Source organism: Pseudochaenichthys georgianus, chromosome 23 (genome assembly GCF_902827115.2).
Source record: "Pseudochaenichthys georgianus chromosome 23, fPseGeo1.2, whole genome shotgun sequence".
Taxonomy (NCBI): Eukaryota; Metazoa; Chordata; class Actinopteri; order Perciformes; family Channichthyidae; genus Pseudochaenichthys; species Pseudochaenichthys georgianus.
Window position 1 is genome coordinate 7,843,637 of NC_047525.1, and position 19,376 is coordinate 7,863,012.

The 19,376-nt window shown below is 40.2% G+C and overlaps 1 protein-coding gene across 3 annotated transcripts in view; it reads right to left on the minus strand.

Annotated features, from left to right (window-relative positions):
* atp2b1a (ATPase plasma membrane Ca2+ transporting 1a) overlaps positions 1-19,376 on the minus strand; it is a 43,336-nt gene that overhangs the window by 15,679 nt on the left and 8,281 nt on the right. For all 3 annotated transcript variants that reach the window (XM_034074887.2, XM_034074886.2, XM_034074888.2), the window contains exons 2-5: positions 13,020-13,494; positions 2,075-2,272; positions 1,630-1,887; positions 1,335-1,460 (exon numbers count right to left, since the gene is read on the minus strand). In XM_034074887.2, coding sequence (XP_033930778.1) covers positions 1,335-1,460; positions 1,630-1,887; positions 2,075-2,272; positions 13,020-13,212 — 775 coding nt within the window. In that variant the 5' untranslated portion in view covers positions 13,213-13,494. The remainder of the gene's footprint in view (positions 1-1,334; positions 1,461-1,629; positions 1,888-2,074; positions 2,273-13,019; positions 13,495-19,376) is intronic.

The following is a 19,376-nucleotide window of genomic DNA, read 5'->3' on the forward strand; positions in this document are numbered from 1 at the left end:
AGAGGAAAACAGAGTGAAACAGAGCGGGAGAGTGGAAAGTAAAAAGCGTTAAACAGTTCTCTCACGCCTCTGTTAATAAGAGGATGCTTTCCTTCAATTCGTGAGTGATTGCAGAAGGGATACAGCCTGTGCTAAGGGACATTTAAAAAGCAGTGGGGGAGACACACACACACTCATTTGGAGGTATGCCAGTGCAAGCCAGATGAACTACACAAGAAGTGTTTCTTCAGAATCCCTACACACTTCTTCTGGGATTTGAGTGAAACCAAAGCTATGCGACAGCACAAACAGTGTTAAAGGGGCTTTGTGCTCATGGAGTCTTGGCACACACAAATTGAACTCAATTACTGGTTTACATCTGGAGTTTTGAAAAGCTGCTAATTGATTACACTGAGCAGCAGGATAAGGACACGAGTTCACTTTCATTTCTAACCCAGTTTGTTACCAAAGACATACACCTTAGCATTACAACTTTGAATGTAGATTTAAATGTAAGTGTCAAGATAGTACAGTCCGATGGTCTCACTGACAACATGCCTCAGTCTAGCATTGGTCCTTTAAGAAACTGAGGATAGCAGATACAATTATAAAAACATGATGAAATTGATTAAAAAGACTATCTATCATTTAACTAAATAAAGACTGTAATTGTAAATGTTTTGCCTCGGTAGGACGTATACAGGAATTCTGATTGGAGCCACACATAGCCAGACTTTAAAGATGATGTGTGTATTATTGAAACTGTTAGGGAAATAATTGTCCTAGACTCCTAGATATGACGTGCATGACCAACCCTGACCTCCGTTATCTCCTTTAAGGAGATAGGCTGCTTCAGCCATAATGTTGTTGTTCCCATTCTATGACCGGGCAACCCTAGGTCACAAATAGTTTATTGTTGTGTGTACACTGGGACACTTCCTTCTCTGTGTTTGTGAAATCTTCGAGGCCATAAGTGTCAGACGCAAGTAACTCAGTGTTCCCAACTGTTTAGGCTATCTTATCAGAATATGTTGATTACTCTCTGCGAAACCAGTTAAATGGGCTAACGAGAGAGAGGCGCTCCAGAATTGACGTGGCAACTCTACTGTGAAGTCAGAACCTCTGGCTCTTGGACTTGTGATGTGAATTCTCCGGCCGAAGCTCCAAATAAACCATCAGTGTTTGACATCAAAGCTCCTGCTCTTCCCGTGTCCCTTTCCTGAGTCGGTGACTCCCACTGCATTGCTGCTACACAGAAGTTTCCCTCACAGAAACCAACTAAGCTCAGTCAGTTTCGCAGATGTCTTCATTTCAATTTCCAAATAAATCTAAATAAAGCTCCGGCTGCATGTTACCTGATAAGAGCATGGGATCTTTTTCTAGTGTTTTCTTGACAAGGTCCGACTCCCCTGTGAGGGAGCTCTCATCGATCTTCAGATCATTGCCTTGGATGAGAACCCCGTCAGAAGGCAAAAGATCACCTGAAACACACAGACAAAGTGCATCGTTCACTTTGAGGAACAATAGTTTACAAACAAATCTGAAATTTGCAATTGTTTTATTGAATAAATCTTTGATTATATGGTATTATCTATGCAACATGTTTGTTAAATTAAATAACTTCCATAACAAATCATTGTCTCTTCTTACCATATTTTATTTGTGCAACGTCGCCGACCACGATCTCAGCCACAGGAATTTGGATGACTTGTCCTCCACGGACGACAGTAAATTTCTGTTCCTGCTCGATGCGGCTCTGGAGGCCCCTAAACTGCTTCTCTTTACTCCAGTCATTGAAGGCTGTCACCAGCACCACACAGATAACAGACAGAAGAATGGCAGCGCCCTCGATCCAGCCTGCTTCTGACTCAGTTTCATCCTCTACACCGCCAGCTGCCCTTCCACAGTCTGCAGAGGGACAGGGGACATGTTAATATAGCATCACCTACAACTCTCAGATAAATCCACACAGATAAATTAATGACAACTGCAACCAATAAATATTTGTTTAACATACACCCTATATACTTGTACATAACAGTACATGAGCATGGAATAACAAAATAAATGGAAACTGTAAAGAAGTGTTGCTTACTTTCTCTATCGGCATCTGGAGGTCTATAAAAAGAAAGGCCTAGTGAAACTATGGCTGCCACTTCTAGAATAATCAGTGTGACATCCTGTAGCGCCTCCCACACTAACTGTAAGAAAGTTTTGGGCTTTTTGGGCGGTATCAAATTTTCCCCAAACACTGTTTTCCGCTTCTCGATGTCTCCAGGCTGTCCACTTAGACCTGAGGAGGGAAAGACACGGAACAAAAGCATTTCATTTGTTATATTTTCATTTGAAATGTTTCTTGGAATGTAATGTAAGACTTAAAACATCAAAAAGAGCATTAATCGTGTGCTGTGGATGCATTACTGTGGACGTTTAGTTCAGAGGAGGAGAATCTCCATAACGTAAAAGCCAGTAAGCTGTACTCTTTTCACTGGGCCTCTAAAAACATTATCCCTAAAAAGGAATCAGCATTTAGACCGGACACAGAGGAGGCGACAATGCTCGACACCAATGACACATTCTGTGAGCATGTCTAACATTTCACCTCTTTCAGGCATGTTAGAACAATGGGAGAACAATAGAGGTCAAATATAATCCCATAACCTGTTTTGAAATACAATGAACGACTGACTGGAGAGTATGACCTACTGTGCTGTTATAGTCATCTCTCTGACACATCACACGCTGCTTGGCCAGAGAGCCATTCATCTGTGTGCACAGAGAGCCCCACATTCAAATGCCTCCACATTCAAGGCCGAGTTGTATATTCAAAAAGGGCCTTCGCACATTTGATGATGCACGACACTTTTTCAGTTCTATTCATGCTGTGCGGACTGACTGTGTGGGGGTGGCTCTGGAGACTTTATGGAGCTGCGTGTGGCGGAGGATTGGGGGCCATGGAAGAGTGACAGTGTGAAACAGCTACTGACAGGAAAGGTGATAGGGACTGAGACTAATAAAGAGTGGAGGTATTGACAGATAGAGGGAAGCTGCACTGGTCTTAATAGGAAAAAGGATCAGAAGGGTCAACATATGGAGAAACAGACAGGCAGATAGATAGAAGGACGGATACAAACAGGCTAGAGGAACAATGCAAACCATGACACCACATTTGGATGATGAGTCTGTGCCATGACAACAGCTCAGAGAGAAAGGCACACTCTTTGTCAGCCAATAAGACAATTCTCCATTACAAATGCTGTCAAAATACACCACTGATGGTGTAAACTGAAGTAGAGAGTTGAAGAACTGAAAAATGTGACATTTTTCAAGCAATAATCCTCCAGTTCTAGTTCCTCTAATGTGAAGATGGTTTGATTTTCTTTGTTATACGATAGTGAACTAAATAACTTTGGGATTTTGACTGTTGGTGAATATAAAAAGCAACATGAATGCATTTGCTTTGGCATTATGAAATTCTAACAGCCTTTTTTGACTATCTTCTGACATCTTGAAGGCAACACAGCAGATTCATGAATAATGAAAATAAGTGTTACTGTTAGTTGCTAGACTGCGCTGAGAAAGACAGGTCTAAAACAGCTTCATTAAATCATTAGTAGAATGTGTTCATTTATCAAACAACCTGTAATTTGTATTGTTCCTGCAGTGTAATAACATATCTACACAATGTGATGATTGTTCTTTCTTGTGAAATATAAGAGCACTGGAAAAACATCAATTAACTAAATATTATTACAACCCATAATCTGTGGGGTTTTCTGATATTCTACAGAAATGGCAATCAACTTCATCTTTTGTTCCACTTCTCTCTTGTAGGCACTGTAAAGTCAAACACATGTTTTAACTAAATAACATTTCCCATCCCAAAGAGCTGTTCAAACACAGCCACTGCAGTAAGAGGCAGTTCATTTTAGGGATGTTATGGTAGGTTGTTAAATCAGTGTTAAATCCTGTCATACAAAATGGTTTTGTTGGTTACCACTTTTCAATTAAATAGATCATTATATTGACCAGTCTAATTGGATGCTAATACAGCAATAATGGTAAAGTACAGATATTTTTTTACCAATCAAAATCATATGAAAATGTCCCTAAATCTATCTAGTTCAATTACAAATATTATATTTCTTTACCTATTTCGGAATTAAAACGAGTTTTGGTGTACTTAATCAAAGAAAAATAAATCCTTAAGTAATTGTCATTACAATTTCAATCGCATATTTTTCTAAAAAGGGGGGTGAGAAGAGTGAGGATGACTCACCGGCACAGCGCATTAAAAAGGGTTACATGGTTTATCCTGTCGCTGCTCCCTGGCTGTCTCTCACCGTTTGCTTTGATTCTCTACACCGCTAATGAAAACATGCTGACAGCTAATACCCTATTCAATTTTAGAGGACGATCAACATGTTGTCCTTCCATTGGATACACAAACAGAAAATAGGCTGGCCATGGCCCCTCACATCATTTCAGCACCCTGAGTGTGTCTCAAGTCAAGCAGCTAATCATTAACCATTTAATTTGGACGCTTGTCCCTGGCTGACCCCTCTGAGTTCTGTCCATTCAGCCAGCAGTGAGGGTCAGGGCAAGCCTTCACTCTGGGTCCGTCACGATCAAAGGAAACAGGCTTTCTACAACCTTTGTGTAACTGAGTATGCAGAGATGCAGTAACACACCCTCTAGTTAGTACAATCAGAAATAATAAACATTTCATGCACAGAATACCCTGCTTTGTATAACAAAAAAAGCAGCATGGGGAGATTTCTGGTTATGTTAATATGATATTAAGCTAATCAGAGTGTAAGGATTATTGGATTATGGGATTTCCATAACGGCTACTCAAGTTATAAAATTGCTTTTATCGTGTAAAAACGAGAGTATATGGCTTTACACAAAAGTTACCAAGAAGGAAGAACTGACAAGAAAAAGCGCTTTCTATTTTTAAATCTTTCGTTTACCAAGTGAAACAACAAAACTGTGCAGCACCAAGAGACAATTGAGTTTACTCAAATACTAAAAGGGTCACAATAGGGGTAATCTCCCAATTTTGCTGCTATATTTGAAAACTACTTGAATTCTATCAAATATATTTTACCTTCATTAGCTACCCTTAATTACTTCTCAATACTCAATTACATTCAATGATTCTCTCTTCTAAACCATCAACGTGCATGTTAGACCCAATTCCAACTAAGCTGTTGAAGGAAGTTTTTCCATTAATTAGCACTTCTTTATTAAATATTATGAATATGTCTTTATTATCAGGCTATGTTCCACAATCATTCAAAGTAGCAGTGATAAAACCGCTTCTTAAAAAGCACAACCTCGATCCAGAGGTTTTAGCCAACTATAGACCTATTTCTAATCTTCCGTTCCTCTCAAAAATTCTTGAGAAAGCGGTCGCAAAACAGTTGTGTGATTACTTAAAAAACAATGATTTATTTGAAGATTTTCAGTCTGGCTTTAGAACACATCATAGCACAGAGACAGCTCTGGTTAAAGTCACAAATGACCTTCTAATAGCCTCAGACAAGGGACTTGTCTCTATTCTTGTTTTGCTCGATCTCAGTGCTGCATTTGATACTATCGACCATGATATCCTATTGCAAAGACTAGAGCACTTTGTTGGCATACAGGGAACTGCTTTAGGCTGGTTTAGGTCCTATCTATCTGAACACTCTCAGTTTGTACGTGTTAACGATGAATCTTCCACGCAAACCAAAGTTAGCCATGGAGTGCCACAGGGCTCAGTGCTCGGACCTATTTTGTTCACATTATATATGCTTCCGTTAGGCAATATTATAAGGAATCATTCTGTAAACTTTCATTGTTATGCGGATGATACTCAACTATATTTATCAATCAAGCCTGATGAAATTAATCATCTAAATAAAATTCAAGACTGCCTTAAGGACTTAAAAACGTGGATGACGTTAAACTTTTTGATGTTAAACACGACCAAAACTGAAGTTATTGTACTTGGCCCGAAGAATCTACGAAACAAATTATCTAAAGATATACTAACTATGGATGGCATTAATTTGGCCTCCAGTGAGACTGTAAGGAATCTTGGTGTTATATTTGATCAGGATTTATCCTTTAACGCCCACATAAAATCAATTTCAAGGACCGCCTACTTCCATCTACGTAACATTGCAAAAATCAGGCATATCTTGCCTCAAAACAATGCAGAGAAACTAGTCCATGCATTTGTTACTTCTAGGCTGGATTATTGTAACTATTATCAGGGAGTACCAAGAAGTCAGTCAAGTCGCTTCAGCCGATTCAAAATGCTGCGGCTCGTGTACTAAAAGGAAAAGGGACCACATTACTCCTGTTCTGGCTGCCTTACACTGGCTCCCTATAGAACACAGGATAGAATTTAAAATTCTTCTTCTCGCCTACAAAGCTCTTAATGGGCAGGCGCCATCTTACCTTAAAGAACTCATTATACCCTACTGTCCTACTAGGGCATTGCGTTCCAAGAATGCAGGGTTGTTGGTTGTTCCTAGAATCTTTAAAAGTACAATGGGAGCCAGAGCCTTTTCTTATCAAGCTCCACATTTGTGGAATCAGCTTCCAGTTTGTGTTCGGGCGGCAGACACCCTATCCGTTTTTAAGAGTGCGCTTAAGACCTTCCTTTTTGATAAAGCTTATAGTTAGGGCTGATTAGATTCAGCCCCTAGTTTTGCTGATATAGGCTTAGTTTGTCGGGGGACATCTTACTTCTTCCTTCTCTCTGTCTATACCTGTGTACTCTCATGTACCGATTAACCCAGCTTCCCTAAATGTCTTTCTTTTTGGTGTCTATATACGCTGGGATCCGGAGTCATGGATGATCCTGCGGTCCTGTGTCCTGGATCGCGAACCCTGGATCGCGAGTCGTGGCTGTGGTCCTGGATCATCGGTCCTGGATGGATATCCTCGTGGATTCATCTTCCTATTATACACACATGCATTTCCAAACATTTGGACTACCTATGTTGCAAATGTATTATCTTTTCAATTTACACACGGCATCTATTGCACGTCTGTCCGTCCTGGGAGAGGGATCCCTCCTCTGTTGCTCTCCCTGAGGTTTCTCCCATTTTTCCCTTTAAACTGGGTTTTCTTCGGAAGTTTTTCCTTGTACGATGTGAGGGTCTAAGGACAGAGGGTGTCGTATTGTCATACTGATATTCTGTACACACTGTGAAGACCACTGAGACAAATGTAACATTTGTGATATTGGGCTATATAAATAAACATTGATTGATTGATTGAATACTGCTTTCCCATTTATAGGTGATTGGGGCAGTTTGTGTGTAGTTGCAGATAAGCAGATTCTGAGCTAATAAGCAGGGCTTTGCTCAACAAATGGAGCAATAGTGCAGCACCCTAATTACTATAGCACGGTCATTTCCCCACCAAAAATAGCCATGGATTTTTATCACCATGCCATTTCATACTCTTCAAATCAATATCATGCCACAGGGGAATTCTGTAAAGACCACTGAATAAGAAAATGCTCTACCTGGAAAGCTATATTGGAGAAGCAGGCTAGACTACGGACCATGGCAGAGTATCTATAAAACAACTAAATATCTGACTTGTATGTACCGTATAGTACCATCATTTATACCTGAAAGGGGAATACACATGAGGTTTTAATGTAATTATTACAGTACTTCTCAGCCGTAGGTTCTAAAAATCACCAAAACGAATTGCTGCAATCTAGGACACCCGTTACCATTGTTAATAACTCAATACAGGAAAAAGGCTGTATTGTTCCCACAAATCACAGCTTTCAATCCTAAGACTACAGCTAGATCAGCACCCAGTGAACAGCTCCACCAACAGAAGCAGGGCCTAGCCATATGCTACATTCACTCTCTGGCTAAAGCTTATTTAAGCGCATCATTTTAAAATCGGACATGAAGGCAAGCAACGCCAGCCCCCTGTAGAGTAAACATTATCATTTAACAGTCTAAACCTTCCCATTGAATAAGGGGGTGTGGTGTATGGATGGTAGATACAGAGAGCTTGTCCCCTTTTGTGAATTGCAATCCAATTGTGCAAGCCTCTCAGCCCACAATCAATTTGATCAATAGGCTGGAACCAAAATATTTGACCATGTTAAAATAGCAGTCAACAGGGAATAATGGTGAAGGGGAAAATTGGGGAACATTGTCAATAATATTGATGCGAAGTGGCCTGGTCTATTTGATAAGTCTCATTATGCAGAGGAAATAGTGGATCCCATTGGGAGAAAATAAATGCTGCTGTGTTAGAAGGGTTTGCTGAAGCTATTGATTCTATGGCAGTGGGGGCCTAAGATATTCTACAAAATAATATTTAAAAACATTAACAAATATATATTTTGAGTTATATTTTTCATTAGTTTTACCAAAATAACTTGATTTAATAGTATTTAAAATAACATTTCCAAAGAAATAAATCCTTTGAATCTGCCCATTCAGTTTCTGTTTGAATGTGAAGGGTTAAATGAAAGAAGCTCCTTGAGCCGTCTCTGCTGCCCCTTTCACACCAACGCGTTTTCAGCTCCGGCTCGGAGCTGGAGCCTGAAAAGTACCGGTTTTTCCTGTTCACACCGCAGAGGCGCCACCTCTTAGCACCGGAATCCGGTTCACTTCCAGCTCCAAAAAATTGTCGGTCTAGAGGCAAGAGCTTCGGAGCTAAGAGGCGGCGTCGCTTACGTCTCTCTTACGTCGAGGCGGGTTGAAGTAGATGCTGAAGACCACAAAGAAGTCTTGCATTTCGCATGTGATGTTTGTAAAGTTCCAAGTAAAGTCGTCCCTTGTAAAGTCGTCCGATGCCTTCCATTTCGTTTCGTAAGAGGATAACCGAAGCGAACAGCGCTTCAATACAATCGGCCATTGTTGTTGTTGTCGATGTGAGGGATTTCCGCGCGGTTTGGATTTTATGAAGCAGGCACGTAAACGGTGACGTCATGACGCAGCAGCGGCAGCTCTGGGCGGTGTGAACAGAGCGGGAGCAGAAAAGGGAAACCGGAGCTGAACCAGAAAAGCTCCTGCTCGGAGCTAGAAAGGGAAAAGCGATGGTGTGAAAGCAGCATGCGAGTTACTCTGAAAACAGGAGCTGATTGGTGATCCCGCTGTAGTAACTGAACAAGAGAGTAATGTCAAATGACAGTACAATTTACCAATCATATCTTCCCTCTAAATGGGTGGGTTTTATTATCACGGACTTTATGACAAGTTCCGCCCGCTGTGAAGCTGTTCTTGTTTCCATAGCAACAACAACTGTCAACAGCGTAAACTCGCCTTCAAAATAAAAGCATGCCAAATTACACTTAAGACATACAACTGCAACGAAAGTAACAAACACAATGCAATATCCTTTTCAATTTCAAAGAACACAAATTGGGTTATTTACAGGTGTTGTTTTGTGTGTTGAGGGTCGCTTTCATTGATGCGTTTTGCACCCCGGGCCGTTGTTTTGATATTCCGCTGAAGTATACGCTGTGACTAATAACTCTTTTTCATTTTTTTCGAGGGAAGGGGTGGGGGTCAGAGGGCCTAGGTATAAAAGTCACGGCTCGCCACTGTTCTATGGCAGTGGTTCTCAAACTTTTTTCAGCCAAGTAGCCCCTGATCAGCGCAAAAACTATTTGCACCATCAGTGTCTGATTTATTAAAACAACATTGTAACTGAGAAACACTTAAATGCTACATTTCAAATGTTTACAATCCATCACTAAATTCGTGGCAAACCAATTTTAACATCATGCAATAACACTAAGATGACATTAGTTGCATTGAACTGATCTTTTTAATAAGTTGTACTTACAATTTAGTGAGAAACATGGGCTTGTGCTTCACTGAGGATCTTTGTCATTCTCTGTGACAGGGAGGCAAACTGCAGTTATTACACTTGAAATATGTGTAACTCTGTTAATATAAAACCCACACTGCTTAAACTTTGTTACTTTTCCTAAAATTGGTATATTTATTTATTTTGGGGCTTGGGGAATGAAGAGAAAAAAGTATATGAGCATTTTATGAGCATGGGATTTTGACCCCTCATATAAACATAAGCCTATGCATAATGCTGCGCTATACTTTGCGGCCACACGCCGTTGCCAAGCAATGCTTATTGCTTAGGTCCTTTGATAAGCAGGCAGTCATATAATTATAGATATTATAAAATACTATGATACTGATCTGTTCAATGCTGAGACACTGTGTTAAAAGGATGGGAATGTTATTATAAAAATACTCCAGTGATTTAGTATTGCTCCTACAAATAGCCTAGTGCTCAAGAGGGACACATTTAAAAAATGAGAATGGTCACAAATGATGTGGCAAAGGCTCAGATCTCCTGAATCATCAAGAAAGATCTTGAAACATAAGTAGAAGCCATACAGCTAGCTTCGCTTGATGTAACAAGTCCCTCAGCTCTGCATACCTCCTTTTTTTGTAAATGGGGTTATAGTTAATAAAAAAGCAGCATAAACATAGATCCTACACTGACTTCCATAATGCGAGAGCCCTTTTCATTTGACCATCCCTGCCTAGTAGAGCATCCATGTCTTTTCAACTAAATGCACCGAGTACATACAGTAATGTAGGCTTCCAGTTCAAATGTGTCATCTCTAAACCCAAGCCAAGGTAACTCTAGTGACACATCACTCGATTTATTTTCGCAGGCTTGACAAAGCATCCTACAAGAACGAAAGAGAACGTTATACAACTGTTTTCACAAGATGAGTAGTACTCCCCATGACTGATTTTGGTGTAAAAGCATGGACGAGTTCCCCTTTAAATGTTACTAATATTTATATAACCCACTACACAGCTGAAAAAAGAGATTAACAGGGGCGGTAAGCTGAAACTTAAAAAGGTACTTATGTCCTCACAGTTCCTTACTCAACCAGAGTAAGCACACAAAAAAAAAGCCTGCATGCATACAGGAAGTAACGCGAAAGTAAATAAGGCCCCGGCAACAGCATTTTGGTATTTCCAGCATACAAGGGGCTCTTTCCCACGTGGAAACAGGGTTTGTTTGAGAAGGACAGCATACTATAAAAGTTAAGAAGAGATATCATAAAAACTAAAAGTTGATTTTAAAAGAAAAAGCTTTTGGCAGTTTTCATGATCACAATTTAGAATGTGTGGAACAGTGGGTTTAATACATTTCTTTCAAACTCTGAGAATTGGTACGTTAAATCTATTTAAATCACAGCCCAGTGGATATCAATCTGAGAGAACTGGGAGATGTTAGATACTCAGCCTCATCATAACATCAAGCCAAATCCAACAAGAAGACCACGCTGAAAACTAGTCCAAGTAGATTGGTACAGCTGCAACAGAGAACTTCAGTCAAACTTCTTCGGATGGAAAAAAGAGCTTGGAAATGTGGGAGATTAGCAAAGGATTGGCTTAAGAGGTTTGAAAAAATTACCAACCAACTAATTACAAATCCCTTTTCAATTGTCAAGCTGCTGTAATCTTAAATGATGGCTTAATTTCTCAATCCTATGACGAATGAGCTGATCGTAGGCAAGTGGCAAAACTCAGTGGCTGCGTGCCAACTGAAACAGCTCCTGCTGCGAAGGGAAACTAAATGTGGACCAATTCAATTTTATCAGTAGAGTGCAGTTGCAAATCACAACAGAAGTAAAATAGTTCATTTAAAAATGTCTAAAAGCTGCCTTTTCTTCGTTAAGTATAAAGCCGTTTTATGAAAAGATTTTTCACTTGCAATCTAGAAATAATATTATATTCTCTCAATAAAATATGTAAGAACATGTTTGATGATGGTGAATACAGACTGGTGATAGTACTGGGAAGGCAGGAGTTGAAAGTAGTTTAATATTCCAAACATGCTTACGGTATTCTGTTATTTTACCTACACAGGCACCACCTACAGGAGAAGAACCAATACCTTGTTCTTCTTTTGCTTGAAAATGCTGAAAAAGCTAAAATGGGACTTGACTAACCCCCTTCATTTTTTACAGCATAGATTAGATAGAAGCGGGGGCGGTACACACTCACTTAATGAAACAACTAGTGTCAGGCATGCTACAAATATGACAGGACTCTCCTTCTCCAGCTTGACAAAGCCACATGCATGTTTAAACAACTCATTCTCTCCTAACAGGCAAATTCCTATTCAGGTATTTCTGCTCAGCTCGTACAGGGCCTACTGGCCTGTATAACAGACAATGAAAGAGGCAAAAGCATGGTGTGGCTTTTACACCATTTTGCCAATAAATGAAAGGTCAAGAATGAAATAGTGAGGTAGTGATTCTTGATTGAGAAATGCATTATAGCATGGAATGTATTGCTTTCCTTTTGGGCTGTTGATGCCCAGGACATTCTTTGCTTGCTGTGAGACACTGCAACAGAGGACTGTTTCTGCTACAGTGAATATGCGGTGCCGTTTTAATCTGGGATCAAACTGAAAATCCCCTCCCATAAGAGTTCAGTCAAGGTCATACTGGCGATTAGGCGGCCGGTCTATAGAGAGACAAACTGAGAGAAAAGGGGCAAAGGAGCTTTCAACCACCATTGGGGTCCTAATGAAGACGAAATACACAAGTTTCACAGAAGAGACATTCATTAGATGAACTCACTCCTTCCCCACCATGTTCAAGTCATTACTACCTGGCCTTAAAGCCTCCCATTTTGTCCGCCACATGTACCTGCAGCCTGGTGCTGAGCCCAGGCAGACAGCTGCTCTGTCTGAAGCACACAGACACAGAGGTGAAAAGGGAGAGAGGGAGGGTGTCAGGGACATATCCACAGGCCTTTAAATAGAGCAGGACTGGCCCAGGTCAGAGCCAGCCGGCACAGCCACCTGTCTGGCATATAAGTTTTCCAAGGAAGTGATGTCAAGTCATCCCCAATGTGGATGATATGGCCAATGACACGCCAACTGAACTATGTGTACACCACATTAGCATTTCAACAGCAACGTTCTACTAGCACTGTTGTGAAAACATCTTGTATTTAATCTAATTAAATGTAATTATGTTGAGTGTAGTGGAAACATTACTCTACCATCTATAGGTGATGTTTTTAACCGGTTGCAGAGTCCTTGAACATCCTCATAAGATTCCCCAATTTTGCCTATGGCCTCTGCGCCTCTCAGTTCCATGAGGGCGCGCAGGTCTTTGAGCGAACAGCCAAACTCTCCATCGTGGTTGGCCTCCACCATGGAGTTCTTCACGCCGCTGTACGAGTTGTTCGCCATTGTCTCGCCGCCTCCTCACTTGCAAAGCGTTGCTGCCCCGGCTCGACGTTAGGGGTGGAAAAAAAAAGAAAGTGTTGTCCTGGAAAAGCTTAAATCCTCAAGGGAGCGAACACAGTGGTAGTTCCCATAAACAGCTGACGGGACCTTCAGAGGCAGCTGGAGTCATACGGCAGGCAGGGCAGGGATATTACAAAACAAGCCATTTCCCTAGGAGAGCTGAGTTCCTAGTCTCTCATGGTGACTGGATCACCCACAGAGGAGATGATCACCATGCATGCAGATCTGAAAAGAGAAGAGCAAAGATAAAAGAAAGATAAGTAACACTACCGGGTGTTTTTTCACATCAGGGATGCAAACTCATCAGGTATGAAAAAGGTGACAAGGATCCGAGCCCCCCGACCCCACGGAATATCGGCTTTAAAATTAGGAATAACAGATGATTTTAGCAGTCAGAACAACTAAAGCAGCAGTGTTACTAAGAACAGAAACGCCAAAGAGTCACATCTAATATACATATATATAAAAGCATTTATTTTAATTGTGTAGCAGTGAGTTTAACATTTTGGCAGCACTGTTGAGCATTTTGAAAATGTATTTTCATGCCTCTGTGCAAGGCTTAGTCTTTCTATCTTTATAGCCACTGGTGTAAAGTAACTAAGTTCATAAACTCAAGTACTACTTGGGTACAATTTTGAGATACTTTATTTAAGTATTTCAATGTTTCTTTTGCTACTTTGTACTTCTAATCCACTACAGTTCAGAGGTACATGGTGTACTTTTACTCCACTACATGTATTAATCCCTTTAGTTACTTCACTTTGTTATGGAACGCAAAGCAGAGTAGGGGGCTAGTACACCCTCCTGAGGGTCCGATTGTGGATGTCATGCAAGCATAACATGGTGAAAACAATCAGTCTAAATTAACAATCGGGACGGAAATGTTCGGATTTCCAAAGGGAGGTTCTGTGAATAAATAAAAAATCAAGAACCGAAATAATTGAACTATTCATATCTTAGACTGCACTGTAACTTTTAATGTTTATTTTATTAGCTTTTCTTTTTAATGACTGTTTTTAAATGCCTTTATCTGAATGTCTTTCATTTTTGTAAAGCACCTTGAATTGCCTGGTGCTGAAAGGTGCTATATAAATAAACTTGCCTTGCCTTGCCTTCACAGATGTGTTTGAATGATGTGAAATATAATCAAGTGTTAAATTAGACTTTAGTTCCACCTGGAGTAAATTCACAAGCTATCCTACAGTATACAGAGTCATTCAAACTAGCTGAACCTTTACCAGCTTTGAGAACACTTTCATGATCAATCATTATAAAACATATCATATATATTATTCTGAATTGGACCAATCTGCACAATGACTACTTTTTCTGTCGCTACTTTAATACTTTTACTTGAGGAACATTTTGAATGCAGTACTTTTACTGTAACAGAGTATTCCTACACTCTGGTGCTTCTAATACAAGACCTGAGTACTTCTACTTTTACTGTCGCTACTTTAACTATATTTTGATGATAATACTTTTATTTGAGGAACATTTTGATTGCAGGACTACATTCTAGTAGGACTACATTCTGGTACTTCTACTTTAACTCAAGTCCAAGACCTGGGTACTTCTACTTTTACTCAAGTACAAGATATATACTTATACCACCTCCGTTTATAGCCTATGAAAAAAACTAATAGAAAACGAAGGCTAAAGCTAACGTTAGCAGATAGTGATGCTAGTTTGCTAGTTAAGTTTGCTCAGCGATAATATTGCAACAGAAAAACTTTTCAGTGCACATCACGCTCCGACAGGGAGCTCTGCTTTGAACACCTGAACGGCCCGTTCTAACAGCTGTTCACCAGCGGTCCAGTCTGTGCCACAGTGATTCCGGACAACACAGTTCATATTAACGAACGCACCCGTAGGTAATGTAGCTGCTGAAGCTAGACACTCATCGCGGAGCAGCAGAGCCGACAGGCAGGAAGACTCGAGCACACAGCTCGCGCTTCATTATAATATATAAAAAAAGAACACCATGCGTGTCATGATGGCACATAGCAGCTTGCGGCCGCAGATTACTCCGGGTCCCAGACCCCCCCCATACCCCAAAAATATTTGTATTGCAGATCTACATGAATCACACAAACGACCTATTTTGGATTCAAAATGGCGAATTTTGCCGAAAGGTGACAAGTTTGCATCCCTGCACATGTACAGCAGGGATCCACATACATTTATTAATATCGCACTGACAAGTGACATATTTGCACAAACTGTTTATGTTTAGTTTCACTCTTGTTATCAACATATGACTATTATTACCTATAAACCTTACTCAATGAGGATATTATTGTTGTATTTTCTTTAGTGACCTATTTTTAATGTAGCATGATCAAAATGATATGTATGTTACCATATCTGTTTTTTACACTTGCTGTCATCACATGGCTGCAGTACACTAGTACAGGAGACACAAAGCATGTTATTGCTGCGTAAGAGCAAACATTGAAACCCTTAGACAAAACCACTTGGTCGCTGAGACAAGTAGCAAAGTAAATGGCAAAACTGCCTGTAGCTATCGCCAAGAGATTTTGATTAGTTGTAATAATCATTTTGTCATCTGGACAAAACTCATGTCAAGTATTGTGCACTCTGCTTTCAGTATGTGAGCTGAGAGGAGCATTAGCATTAGGGGTGGGTACCGAAATCCGGTTCCGATTATTGATTCCTAAGGAGATGCATCTCACCGCTTTCTGTACTGTTAGATGGGGGCCTGGCGGGAAATGGAGTGAGCACAGTAGCAGTGTTTGGAAGCAAGTGAAATTGTCATGGGACTTATTGTTACCCTCTCAACGAAGCAAAATCAAGAACCGAAAACCTACCGTACCTACTGTTAATACAAATTCAACACTTCTTGCAGCTGTCTTTCACATTAAAGGGGATTCAGAAGCAGCATTTCACTTGTTTCTGGTCTTTGTTGGATTTCAATTGACTCACTTATGATCTACTTTTTAACACCCTGTGTCTGTCTAAAAGGACGCCTAATTATTTGAATGACATACTGTAGGGGCAGTAAATAATACTGAGGTAAATAGGGACAAATTACACACATGCTGAAATGGAATTGAAACTAACTTAATTCTGGGTGCAGTTCAAAAAACATATATATTGTAATTTATAATCTTCTCACCAACTTTATTCTTTTACTGTTAGGTTTGTATGTGTTGTATATATATTGTATTTATAATGTTTTCCAAACTTCTTTCTCACTCTCACACCTATGAGAAAGTGAGAGAGTATAGTCAACTTACTTTTAAATACCGAGTACAAAATTACGATAACTCTACATGGCCATTCTGCGTAATAAAAAAAACAGCAATCTCCTCCTCTAGTACCCCCAGTTAGGTGAAGCCTAACCCCCTAAACGCACCAGAAGCGTCTGCGCTGCATTACGGCCGCGTCGCGGCGTTCGCAAAGATCGCGGCCAATCTAGTCAATGGGTGCTATTCCACCAGACGCGCCGCGGTTCGAAGCGTCCCAGAAGCTCCTCGCCGCAAGGAATTTCTAAAATATAGGATGAATCCTATTTTTGACGCAGCGCAGCGCGGCGCAGCGCAGACAGGAAGTGATGAAAATCACCTTGTTGTCTGCTTTGCTGGTTGAGGGGGTGCACCAGGTGCACCCAAAACCGGCTCCTTCTCCTCCCCCCCCACCACCGTCTTTCAAGTAGGAGAATACATGCCAGCGTTCTCCTCCGGTTTACAGGCACTGCCAATTATATATATATATATATAGAATAATTATGATGATGAATGCATATTTTTTTACCACTAAAATACAGCAACACATCTTTGATTCATGTCGTTTATAACTGGAATATTACAATTATTATTAACTGTGCTTGTAGTCTACAACACAACAAAATAGGAAATAACAACAATAAACCCGATTTAAACAGACACAAACATAAACCATTTAACTACGTAGCCTACTACTTGTAGAAGTACAAATGTCCAGGAAATATTCCAAAATCAACAACAACTGCGAGGCTGCACACACGACGCTCCGCTTCCGCAACGTTTTGAAACGCGCCTGGTGTGTTACTGTAGGTCGCAGGAGGAGGTCGCAGCGTGGCGCAGACGCTCCTGGTGCGTTTAGGGGGTTACAGTCAAATCCTTTCAATAATTACCCAGAAGATTGTATCACAGCAACCAGCCATGTCAAACAACACCCAGTCCGTCTGACATTGAACAAATAAATAATCAAGAGCTACCTGCCCCCCTGCAGTGTAACTGGTAGGGTAACGTAGTGAGCAGTGATTACCTCAGGACAAGCCTTCTGTTTCATCTAATTAGGACTATCTGTGGCATCAGGGAGCTCCATGCTGCTGTACATGGGAGAGTCCATTCTAATGAGAGGCGGCTGTCCATTCAGCTTTAAACACCTCACACAATGAGGCTGATTCATTCATGTCCACCAAGGTGATAGGAATTTGTCTTGGTGCAGCAAGGAAACAGAACTTCAAACATACAGCTACGATTGCAATATAAATCAAAATGGTGTTGAGATCGCAATATGGACTATGGCAATATCCAAATTGCAATAAGCGCAATATTTTGTAAAGGAAATATATGTAAATATCTGAATAGTATTGTGCAAGTATTGTGGTGCTGAAGGAAAGTCCTGGCCTACAAACGTTATTCTATAGACTTAATTAAAAGAATCAAAAATAAATCGCATATGTTTTTCCAAATCATGCAGCCCTACATACATCATCCCAATACATTTACAAAGGTTGAAGTTGAGCAGGTTTTAATCTGTTTTAAGGAGGCAACAGGAAGTATTCAAAGATTTAAAAACATGATCTTGATTTATAATTTGAAAGAAACAGTGGACAACGTTTTTCATTGTCTTCAAAATACGCAGCAGTTATTTCAGCAGGGGAGGTTTTATTTTTTCTCTTCAATTATAGGTACAACATCGACCAAAACATGTTTCAGAGAACCCCTTTTATCTATCTTTAAGTTAAACAGGATTTAAACATAAAACTCCAAAATAACTTCCCTAACCCCAAATATGCCAGAACGGGGGCAAAGATGCAGCACGAGAGAAAATGTAGCCTTTATTATTGCTCACTGAATAAAAGAATGCTTGCAGCTTATTCCATTGAGATTCTTGGAAACTATTCTGTCACATGTTGAGATTCTATTTGGAGCCATCTGCCATGGAAAACAGGACAGAATTTATTATTTATTACTCAGCACAATTGCAGGGCCGGGTGCATTACTGAGGTGGGAGAGATCGTAGAAATCTTCATTTTGAAAATAAAATACTTGTGGTCTTCAACGCATGTTGACATCTTGCCTTATAAATTGACATCTACGTCATGTATTTTTCTTTTTTCACACCACTGTTCTGATATAAAAAGGCATTTCTTGGGGATTAGACAGATATGCCAGGGAATTACAATAGCGTGTTAATGGTTAATGCAACTGATATTGTAATTTTAAACGTTACACACTACTTTAGAGATTAATCATTTCATATATGACACAACACTTAATAAAAAATAAATAAAAACATACAGAATATGACACTGAATAATGAATTTGGAAACAATGACTTGTCCTCGTGTAGTGAATTTGGCGTTTTACTAATTCACTGTTTACACATCCTAACACCCTTTCACATTGGAGAACAAGAGTTGTTTTGTTGCCAAGCCTTTGAGCTCTTTTTGCCTAACAGTAGTCCTTTTCACTAATTACAACAAAAGGACAAGTGAATGTCAGGGGTCAGGACTAATCTGCATGTCATCTTGCAAGAACGTGTAATGTGGTTTTTCAAGAGTGCAAATGGTCTCTGAACGACTCATCTTAAAATAGTAGGAATGTTTTACTTGCTTGGGTAACACTTGTGCAGCCTATGGCAATGAATGCAATTCCCTGCATTCTCCATTTCTCTGTCTTCATGTTAAACTGCATGAGCCCTCTCGCACATTCACACCCCTTAACCCCACGAGCAGCAACAACGGCGAGATGAAGGAAGTGCCAACATTTGCTGCGCTGCGACAGTTTCGGGTTGCGGAGCAGGTCACATGTCACAACAGTGGAAAATCATTGTGATTGGATCTCCAAGCCAACAGCTGGCATGGTATGGTT